A 12,116-nucleotide genomic window follows, 5' to 3' on the forward strand; every position below is an offset into this window, starting at 1 on the left:
ATGCGTATTTGGCGCCACCTATTGTTGTGGGTGTATTATTGACATGTCAAAGTCTAGACCCTGAATATAAGACGACCGAGTTTTTTCAGATGTATTTTCAAGAAAAAAACATTTTCTTATATTCGGGTCAATACGGTAAATTGAAATTTTAAAACAAGCCCCAAATCAAATAAATAAGTAACACATAAAAGAAATCTCTTCATATAAACAAACTAAGGCTTTGTCTGTGCTTCTGCCTGTGCGACTAAATTTTGTGTGCGGTCGCAGTGGCGCGACCACCGCGCTGGTCAACTCATAAGCGCTTCAATTTCTGTTGCATATGAGATACATCAAAGGGCAAACGAAATTAAAGTAAGAAAGTATACCTACTCGCCGCGTCAGCACGAGCACGAAGGTGCGCGCTGGGGTAACACTGTTGCCGCGGGTTGTTGTTCATGTCCCCGGGTTGAAGCGACTCCAATAACGTGATATTTAGTCCCTGGAATGTGAATTTTACTGTATTTTACCCCCGGAATGCGATTTTTACAGGGGAACCCTCCTCGAAACGCGATTGGACTAGTTTTATTGCGAAAACCTGGCAACCCTGTTCATAGGCTAAATTATTGTCATTGATATCGTTATCGCAATAAATATGAGAAATTATCGTGATATATTTTTAAGTCCATATCGCCCATCCCTAGTGCGCGCAGGAAAAATGACGTGCATATAGGGATATGCCAGTATCAATTTTTCATGTTGCGATTAATTGCTAATGCTTTTATCTTCGTGCGCCTTCACACTAGAGTTTACAGTACGTTCAATACAGGTGCGTTGCACATCCATTCAGATGAACTGAAAAACAGCACAGATCGCTTGACGAAGAGTGAAACTCTGATGCGCTCAGTCAGAGTGTGAGGCGAGTGAAAATATATCCGAGCTAAACGTATACTTAGCCTCCAACTCACACACTGGCGAGTAAAATCTGAGAATTTATTAGCAATTGGCTAATATTAGACATCATTTAGTCGCCCAGAGTGAAGATTTAGTCGCATATGTGAGTGATTTACTCGCAATGTAGAGGGTTGCTAAATTATTCTGAATTAGCAAAAATAAACTGCTGAATTATTAATCAAATTGATTCACCGTCAAAGCACAGACTCACCTCTACATAATCATTTAGAAATATGTCTGTCTTGGATTTAGAAGTTATAAAATCCCCATTACAAAACCAGCTGACTACTAGTTTAACACACTACTTGTGATAATCCAAAGTTCCAAAGATGTCATACAAGACAATGATGTGAAGCAGTGAAGAGGGCTGCTTCAGAGGATCAGCCAGCCAAACATAGTTCACACCCAAAAATGCTGATAAGTAAAGTAGGATATTAGAAAACTCTTGTGTGGGAAATGAGTGGCCACTTCACGGTCCCAGCATGCCTGTGAAGACTTGCTGAAAACCAGGAAAGACTGGTGTTCACTGGTAAGTAGAAGGCACTGCATTCAAAGTGAAACAGAACAGAAGGTCGTAACACAGTTCTGGTTTTCACTGAGCCAAAATTGACACACACAAAAAAAAAAACACCCCACAATGGCTCCATCTAAAACAATCAGCACCAAAATCTTATAAACGTGTACTGATAGGTAATATTGACCTCAGCGTCAGGTCAAACCTACATTACGACTCCAGCTAGTGTGGAGAATTTTCTAAAAATCAGAGTCTAATCCACTGCATTCCAAGCATTTTAAAACAGGCTTAAAGCTTTCATTGCACCTCAACCAAACACTGCACTGCCTCAAAGGAATAGTTCACCAAAAAATGCAAAATTGCTGAAAATGTAATTAGCTTCAGTCCATCCAAAATGTAAATGAGTTTGTTTCTTCATTGGAAGAGCTTTGGAAAAATGTAGCATTACATCACTTGCTCGCCAGTGGATCCTCTACAGTGAATGGGTGCCGTCAGAATGAGAGTCCAAACAGCTGATAAAAACATCACAATAATCCACAAGACTCCACTTCGTCAATTAACATCTTGTGAAGCAAAACGCTGCATGTGTATAATAAAAAAAATCCATGATTAAGACATTTTAACTTAAAACTGTCGCTTCTGGTCAAAATATGCATCCATAATCCATAACAGCATTTCCTCCAATGAATAAGACCACCATCTGTTGTCCTCTCACATCAAAATCCACCCACATATTTGTTCCGAACTATTTTAAACAGTTTTTGCTTGTAAACAGTCCCTGATCTGTGCATATTTCTCTCTTGATTCAGACAAGACAACGTTTAAATTAAGAAATCAATATTTAGGATAGAGGACTCATATTTTAACTGGAAACAACGGTTTGAAGTTAAACATTTTGTGATGATGAATTTACACACATGTAGCACAAGACGTTAATTGATGGACTGGAGTGGTGTGGATTATTGTTATGTTTTTTCCAGCTGTTTGAACCAGTGGTCGACCGATAGAGTCGGTATCGTGCAATCGTTATAATACTTTTTTGTATACATTTTAATTACTTTGTTTAACAGTTCTATCTGATTATTAGACAGACTTCTATCTGTATTAGACAGAACTGAACGACGACAGCGAACAAGAGGGAGAATGTGAGCGGTGTGCGCTCAGGCGTTGCCGCTCTCAGCGCCGTCAAAATAAAAGTCCCGCCTCGAACACATGCCGATATTTGAAAAATGCCAAATATCGGCCTTGGCGATATATCGGTCGATCACTAGTTTGAACTCTCACTCTGACGGCATCCATTCACTGCAGAGGATCCATTGATGAGCAAGTGATGCAAAGCTACATTTCTCCTAATCTGCTCCAATGAAGAAAAAAACTCATCTACATCTCAGATCCTGAGCCCTGAGGGTAAATATATTTTAAGCAAAATTTCAATTTTGGGTGAACTATTCCTTTAAAAAAACAGCAGAATTACAAACATGTCAGTGAATATATGCTTTTGTGAATCCCTTACTGGATTAGCATTAAGAATCAAGCTTATTTCCAGGGTCACTATCAATGCCTTCAGGATATTTTAGCGATAACATCAAAGTTGTCCCACAGACAATGCGGGTGTTATACAGAAATCCAGTTGCCATATGATAACACGCACCATTACTAAGTGGAAGTCTAAACTGTCAATAAATTATCAGACACACATACATAAACTTAATAGGCCTCTCATTAAAACCTTCCAGGGCTGCGGGCACACACAAAGAGAGGGTTGAGGTGACAACACACCAAACACAAACAGCCTTTTGTAAGGAGCGCTGTAGGCACTCTGAGAGACCTATAGGGATTTCCATGTGTCCCGGGATGATCTGAGAAATATCTGAAACCTCCACACAATGCAGCAAATACGAATAAACTGGGCCAGAATACATCATTCTGGAAACACTATAGAATATACTCTCAGCCTTTAGAGGAGAGGAAAGGTGGGGAACTGTGGGAGAAAAAGACACCATGGCAACAAAACAGCACTTAAGAAAAGAAACAAGTCAGGATGGATTACACTTTGCATGAAATCTACACGCTTTCCCTTCTCTATGTCATAACATCACACAACAAAATGACTTACAGGTGTTTTGCAATGTTTAAACGGTTCCTCCTGGGCAAGTTTCATGTAGAGAGGCAACTATAAGCAAACCAATACTAGGTTGACTTTTGATGTTTGCAACCAATGACTGTAGTTTATAAAACTCTACACACAAATGTATGTAAAACAATGTCATCACACTACGGGTGATAATGTCTCCAACTAGTCTCTTGCACAATGCTACATAATGACCTCAAAACACTTTAACCATACATGATTTTTAAACTATTACAGTTTGATGTTTGCATCACATGACCAGCTCCAAATGTATAGCTTTTCTGATGTAGTAAACTTGCTCGGTAGCTCACCTGGTACAGATCGCATTGTATTGTCAGGTATGGTTCTCGAAAACGAGTCCCAACACTCAATAAAAGTGTTCAAAGGACTTTTAGAAAAGCTAAAATTACATGGATGCTTCAGCTAATGTGTTTTTATCTCACGTTTGCTTTTGGTTAGGCTATAGACCAATTTAGAATAGACGTCACAGTTACGTCACTTGCAGCTGCGCGCGCATAGTGATTCTCTAGCTGTAAAGGCTATCTCTCCCGGGTTTTCTGCAACCATGATGCGCGCGCATCCTGAATGTTTACAAACCGATAATTGGTCTATAGGTAGGGTTTAGTGTAGGTGGTACGCTATTTTCAAACACAGAACATTACACTTTTCTCTGCCTTGATACATACTGAAACCAACATAAAATGTTGCCAGATTTACATTTTGGATAAAACCGAACATACATTTAGTGCCACTCACTGGACATTTCACTTTGAAAGTGTCACGAAAATATACAAGATTACAAAATAACATCAGAAATGTCGCCACAGGCAAGTTTTTCCAATGTGCCTGGTTAGAAAAAAAAAAATCATCATATTTAAATCCATAGTAGAGTATTCAAGCTATGACTTGCTCCCAAAATCAGTGCAGAAAATGCAAATTCTTTGGAATCATAATAACACACTCCAAGTCATAACCAGCAGCAGGGCAAAGATCACAAAAATATCTATGACCACCAGGGTTGGGTATCGAAAACCGGTTCCATTTTAGAACCGGTTCCAAATTTCCAAGAACCGGGTAACGTTATTCGATAAGACGCGTGCATTTCGATTCTGCTTAACGATTCCTGCGTTCGCATTTTAATGTGATTAAAAACGATGTAAGTGCAAGAACGGAAAGAACTTGCGCCTTGTTTGCGTGCAGCACACACGAAGCGCGAGCACAGAGAACAGAGGTCGCGGTACGGGGTTGTGTCCGTTCTCGAACCGTTCCGTGTATTTCCACTGTAGAAAAGGTTGTTCCGGGCCGAAACTGACTTCTTCCATATTTGTCGACCAATATGCAGAAAACTACGTCAGTATATCATCATAAACTCCGCCGTTTTTGTCTTACGTGAATGTAAACAGATGAGAAAGAAAACACACATGTACAGTATTTTTAGATCTGCGTGAGTTCGGTGTTAAAGAGACAGCAGTCTAATAAACGCGCTGCCTGTCATTAATATTAATCAAAGAACAAAAGAAAATCATTCACTGATCTTGACTGAATATATTTAATAACTTGAATTGATTAATATATATGTTATTTATGATAAGAAAACCATGCAGTGTTTTTAAACCTTTAATTACAGTTTCTGTACCTGAAATTTTGTTCAGTTGTATTTATTTATGATCTTGCTAATTGATTTGTTTGTTCCTATCTTATTACTGACTGTTTACTTGTCATTAACACTTTTAATATTTGAAATTTATATTAATCTAGTTGTTTTTGCTGTGGTATTTTTTTTAAAGCATAGGCAAAATTCCTGTTGCAGTGTTCTGTAGGCTGCTGATTTTTGCTCATGTTATTCAGCTGCAACAGAATGCTTTGTAAAAAGACAGAATAAATGTTTGACATCTAAATGTTTGACTTAATTTTTTTTATATTGGATTTTTTATCTTATTGGAATCGAAACTAGGAATCGATAAGAATCGGAATCGATAAAATTCAAACGATACCCAACCCTAATGACCACCGTCCTCCACTGACAGCTGCATAAAGTCTCATCAAGCCATAGAAAGAAGTTAGAAACTACACACAGGGTAAAAATGTCACTGTTAACCAAAGACCACAGGCTCATAGAAGACACACGGCTCATCTCCCCACCCACAGAGAGACAGCTGCTTGATGAGGAGGTCACTGAAACACGGCTGCCCTTCATGCTCCAGCAAAAAGCTGAGCCGGTCATCTCAGAGATTAATACTGCACTCAGAGATCACTGACTGTCTGTTTGTTTCTCTCTTATGTTAACAACAGCACCATCGCAACACACATGCACACAGACAGCATCCTAAGCTGGCCTCTCCATTATTGCTTGGGCTTAATCCTCTTTTGCAACAGAGGGACAGATGAATGAATCCCAATTCTCTACAGCACTGACATCTCATCGACCCTCTCTTTAAATGTCACAAAATTTTAAATCGATCTGTGTCGGCTGTTAAATCTCCCTGTGATCCTTAATTTCAGAAAAACCTGTCTATTTTTGTTCTTTTGCACAGAGCACCTCAGTTCGGGGGAAAAATAGCTGGCAGCGCTCTGTTTTCAGTCTTTGATGGTGCTAAGACAGCTCATCTTGATCCTGCAGGGTACAATAGAAGAAAACTTTTTTGTGGAGAGGTACAATATGCATTAGGCTCGTCGAGTACTTGTTATAGACTAAGAACAAATAACATTCAAACTTCAGAAACAGATTTTCCTCTGATTGCTGCAGACACCATACTTTTTATGGCTGTCAAAGTTGACATGTTTTCAAAAATATGTCATTAATTACTCGCCTTCATGTCAAAAAATTATTCTTGTAGCATCATAAAATTACGGTTGAACCAGTGATGTCACATGGACTATTTTAACAATGTCCTTACTACCTTTCTGGACCTTGAACGTGGTAGTTGCATTGCTGTCTATGCAGGGTCAGAAAGCTTACAGGTTTGGAACGACATGATGTTGAGTAATTAATGACAGAATTTTCATTTTTGGGTCAACTATCCCTTTAAGTTGTCTCATCTGAACTGAATGTTTAATGCAATCATTTTTAACATTTATTGAATTTAATATTATTGTTTCATTTCTACAGACGAGTTGGAATCAAACTGGTCACAAATCTATACTCTCATTCAAAAGTGTGCGGCCAGCAAGATTTATTTAGCCTAATGTTTGTGAAAGAAGTCAACTTAACAAAGCTGCCATAATTTGATCAAAATACAGTAAAACAGTAATATTGTCAAATGTTATTACAACTTAAAATATCTGGTTTCTATTTTAATATACACACATTTTAAATGGCAAAGCTGAATTTTCAGCAGTTATCATTACTCCAGTCTTCAGTTACATGATCCTTCAAAAATCTTTCAAATATGTTGATTTGGTGCTTAAGAAACATCTTTTTATCGATGTTGAAATGATGTTGTGCTGTTTAAATTTTTTTTTTTTTTGTGGAAACCATGACATTTTTCCAGGATTATTCGATAAACAGAGATTTCAAAAGAATAACATTAATTTAAAATAGTAATCATTTGTAACATACTTTACTGTCTCTCTTTATCAATTTAATGCATCCTTGCTGAATAAAACTACTAATTTCTTATTTAAAAAAAAACCTTCTAACAGTAGTGTACATGTGTAGCTCTGGGAGAGTGTTAATCAGAGAGGGGCGACATCAGAATCATAACCGGTACAGAAGGTGAGCTCACTCTCCACCATGTGCCCCTGCACCGACCGGCTCTCACAAGCACAGATGAAAGGGTCTATATAAAGAGGTCATTCATTATTCAACCTCGCTCCAAAGCAGCGTGACCTGGAGTGCCAAAGTGGAGAAATCTCTACTCCTACAACCACAAAACATGCATGTTTTTCATAGGTTATTCATGAATAAACAATGAATAAGGAAGCTGGCTAATCTTAATGTGTACAATCAATGTATTCATGCCTTAATGGTCCTGTGGACAGAACACTTTGTTTTACCTCACAGATGCCATGTCACAAGCATTACAACATTATCAACAAAATCATGTTACAGATGGCGCTTACTCGCAGACGCACCGCCGGCCCCGTCCATTCTGTCTTGATAAGAGAGAGCACTCAGGGGGCCGGGTAGAAGTGATTTAAGCTCTAGAGAAATACATAGAGATTGAGAGTGTTGAAAGGATTGCATTTAACACCACTAATGCTTCAATTCCCACATCACCTTTTAGTGCTTTTATGGATCACAGAGAAGAGAGTCAAGATGACAGTCAAAGAAGAGTTAGAAAGAAAAAAAGTTATTTATATAATTTACTCAGTGCAAATTTTATTAGCCTCTGATATTAGTGGTTCCTGGTTCGGGACTGGCATGAATTTAAGGCCCCCGGAGATGCTGATTTTTCCAGACCAGGATCCGACACCAGTTCCCTATTGGTGGAAAAGGGGTTTTGGCTGACACAATAGGGTAACAGAAAATATTTTTTTCCCCATGTCGTCAACATGAATTTGTATTATTGGTTGTTAAAGTGTAGTTTGTAGCATGTGATACTACAAACTATTACTCAAATCAAGTGCTCAGGCAGAATAGATTTATTTATTTTTTTGTTGGAAACTACAGACTTCTCTCTAGTGATTATGCTGGAATTCTCCAGACGTCTCTGGTGGTCTCAAAAGGATGTAAATTTTAGATTAAAATAGTTTTACTTCAATTAATTAAATAGCAATTTAACATATCAAAATTATGACACTGCTGCACTATTTTAATTGTTAAATAAGTACAGAAAGGTCACAAACACTGACATTTGATACATTTAAAACTACTTACCATTCATACTTGTTGATCTTACGTTAGAAAATACTTTAGGAAACTCAATAGTCTTCAACAAAAACATGGAATTTGTACCTCAAGCTCAGTAACAGAACACTAAGTAAACCCTATTCATAGAAAGTACCATGATATCTATACAAAAAGTCTAGATACTTATATCACTCGACTGAAATAACACGACGCGTGGAGAAAATATGCCTTTAACAAAGAAAAAGGCCTGGGAGAAAATTTAAAGTCCAAGTTATTAACCAACCAATTTGATTCAGGGATAAAAATGGAACACGGTGACAGAGACAGAGAGAGAAAAGCAATTAAGACGACATGAATGAGATGGTGCGAAGAGCAGTTCGAGAGAGAGAGGTAGAAAAAGACCGGGAGTGAGGGAAGGAGGGAGGGTGGGATACACAGAGTGGAATGCCAGGGCTAATCCCCAGCTCTTGTGTGGTATTTTAACTGTTATTCTTTCCTCCTCTCTCTCCTCATTCCCCTGCTGCCATCACTCACTGCAGTGCAGGGAACAACCACACCATGTTTGGACAAACCTAAGGACAGGAGACGCAGTGGCTGACCCCGCTGGACACAAGGTCTTAGCGCAAGTCAGGCATCTGGCCTGACATTTGTCTCCTTAAAGGGATAGTTCACCCAAAAATGAAAATTCTGTCATTAATTACTCGCCCTCATGTCGTTCCAAACCCGTAAAACCTTTGTTCATCTTTGGATGATATTTTTGATGAAATCCAAGAGATTTTTGACCCTGCATAGACAACAATACAACTGAAATGTTCCCAGACACAGAAATGTAGAAAGGACATTGGTAAAATAGTCCATGTGACATCAGTGGTTCAATCATAATTTTACAAAGCTATGAAAATACTTTTTTATGCGCAAGGGAAACAAAAATAACAACTATTCAACAGTTCTTCTCCTCCTTTTCCCATCCACCGCCATTATCGAGAGTACAACGACGTATGCGCACTGCATTCCTCTGCCCGTAAACAAGGTCGTGGTAGGGACGATAATGGTGGAGGACTGTCTCAGGAGAGAAGAAATTGTAAAAAAAAGTCACTATTTTTGTTATCTTTGTGCACAAAAAGTATTCTCGTAGCTTTGTAAAATTACGGTTGAACCGCTGATGTCACGTGGACTATTTTAATGATGTCCTTACTACCTTTCTGGGCCTTGAACGTGTTACTTACATTGCTGTCTATGCAGGGTCAGAAAGCTCTCGGATTTCATCAAAAATATCTTAATTTGTGTTCCGAAGATGAACAAAGGTCTTGTGGGTTTGAAACGACATGAGAATGAGTAACTAATGACAGAATTTTCATTTTTGGGTGAAGTATCCCTTTAAAAAGAACAGGATGTTTATAAGCCACAAAATACTAAGAATAAGTCCCAACCTTTGCTCCTAGACCAATAAAAATGCAAATGAAAGACACAGTTACAAAGTAAAGCTTTAAAACATTCCATCTCGGTCCAAACGTTTACTGTAAGATTTACCTACATGTCAGAGACAAAAACGACAATTGTTTTAATGCCCAAGGCCAGACAAATACTGGAGAACGACGGAATTTGCTGTGAGTGAGTGAATGATGTATGGGGCGCGAGGACGCCATCTCGCGTAGACAAACCGGTCACTATGGATACCGCCTCACTCTGCACGAGCCGGAGTGCGGTGTTGTGGTCTGACCTCTGCCTGCATGTGTCCACTACAGCTGCAAAATGATACACAGCTGAAGCCCGTTGCTAAAAGAAGGCAACTGCGGTCGTGACAGGTGTGCTCGCAGACACCCGGACAGTCAGGGACAGAATGAGTTTGACTGTCAACGAGAATCGTGCCTGTAGGAAAATCTTGTTTAAAATGAACTGCAAGGTTGCAGGTATGACCAGCTGAAAACCGCCTTAGACCAGCTGGAAACCAGGTAGCAAGCTTACATTGAATTTGTTTTATTTTATTTTTTATATTTTTTTTACAGAGATGCGTTAGCAAGCAAAATGCAAAATCAAATAAGCGCCTAACAATGCAAATGTCAAACTTGGGTCACTTAAAGTTACATAAACTACTTGATGAAGTTACCTGAAACTGAATTGCTAATCTGGCTCACAAACTTCTAGTTCAGTCCATTTTCAGATTAACTTCCAGTCAACAAACGAAGCAAATAAAAACAAGCTCTATTTTTCTGCTACGACCACGCTTAAAAAACAAACAAACAAACAAAGAGCGCAACATTTGGCGTGGATTACGAGCTGGCAAACAATGACTAGCTTTCCACTGCCAACATAAATGTCAAGGGGTTACTTCGAGTATCCGACTATTCTTTAAAGACGTGAGGTTAGAAATAAATGTTTATTTATTTATATATATAAAAAACCGACTGTTTGTTTTCAGTTTCTGCTAGGATGTTTCCATGGCAGCTGAATCTCAGTCCTCGTGCGAGATTCCTGCGTTCACACAATCAGCGTAATTTGAGGGAAAATAGCGGACTTGGTACAATTAAAATGGCTAGATGTGGGTTCTAGAGGAAATATTTGTAAGGTATCCATAATTAAATCGGCTAAACCTACGTTTTAGAAACTTTTTGTGGCACAAACGACGTTGCACGGTGACGTTTTAAAGGACTGTCCGCGAGCCTGGACGGCGTCATGTTCACGCGCTCAATACTTTCCACAGACCGCTGGATTCCCCCAAAGTTTGCCAAGGGCTTGCGCGCACGACACAGCAAATAAGGAATGATCAAACCTACCTGACATAAATGACAGCATGAGCAGGACTCTAACATTCAGTCCCGGGTGGATCGGGTTATTCCTGAGATAATGGGCAGTCATTGTCAGCGCCATATCACCGCCCGTGCTCTAGCTTCTCTCGTTCTCCGAAACTCTGAAAGCTCCTCAGCAACAACTCCATAGGGACAAGGCTGCGTCTGGACCGTACCACTCCGCCTCTCCGTTATGGGGGTGTGTTGTCTCACCTGAAGCGCAGTCCATGCAGACCATTATTTGCTAAACAAGATAACGGACAAAATTAGCTGGCTGATCATCAAGTTATATACTTATATAGATCACTTATATAGATCATCAAGTTTATTTATATATACAGATACAAATTATGACATAAAATCAAATATAGCCTAGTTTAGTTGAAAGTAGCAATTTATCGGAGTCTGCAAGAAGATATCTCATATTCTGACTGTTTTGTTTTACCGATATTTGTTAACACAAATTCGTGTACATTATGATTATATTTGTTGTATGTTACGAAGCATTGCATGCATGCAGTTTCACATGCATGTTTTCACTGTTATAGCGCCACCTTCTGTTTAATCGGGAGGAAAATGCATGCAAGCCCGTGAATAACTAGAGTTCGCATGAAATGAAAATTCACTCCTGTAAATTTATGTTATTGTTGTAAAAATTTCGCAGCCAACAATCTGACGTTTATCTACCTTCAATTTTGGGTACAACGCCGACATTTAAAAATCCGATCAACAACCAATGCATAAAACAAAGTTCATAGGCTACACTATTTTTTTTTTCAATAATAATTTTTGATAATCACATATCGATAATAATGAAGAAAATATCTGTTGCTACTTCCATTTCTGAGAAATGCCATTGTAAGTGGATTGGATCCAGCGCCAAAACACACTTGTAGCCAATCAGCATTCAGGGGCGTGTCCACTCATAATGGGGGAGGTGCCTGTGTTGCATACAAGCGGCAA

At 38.9% G+C, this 12,116-nt stretch overlaps 1 protein-coding gene across 1 annotated transcript in view; it reads right to left on the reverse strand.

The window, feature by feature from the left end:
* nectin3b (nectin cell adhesion molecule 3b) overlaps positions 1-11,898 on the reverse strand; it is a 47,604-nt gene extending 35,706 nt beyond the window's left edge. The window contains exons 1-2 of the mRNA XM_016477360.1: positions 11,841-11,898; positions 11,142-11,366 (exon numbers count right to left, since the gene is read on the reverse strand). Coding sequence (XP_016332846.1) covers positions 11,142-11,235 — 94 coding nt within the window. The 5' untranslated portion in view covers positions 11,236-11,366; positions 11,841-11,898. The remainder of the gene's footprint in view (positions 1-11,141; positions 11,367-11,840) is intronic.
* Positions 11,899-12,116: the final 218 nt, after the last annotated feature.

This window comes from Sinocyclocheilus anshuiensis, unplaced genomic scaffold (genome assembly GCF_001515605.1).
Source record: "Sinocyclocheilus anshuiensis isolate Anshui unplaced genomic scaffold, SAMN03320099.WGS_v1.1 scaffold412, whole genome shotgun sequence".
NCBI classification, from domain to species: domain Eukaryota; kingdom Metazoa; phylum Chordata; class Actinopteri; order Cypriniformes; family Cyprinidae; genus Sinocyclocheilus; species Sinocyclocheilus anshuiensis.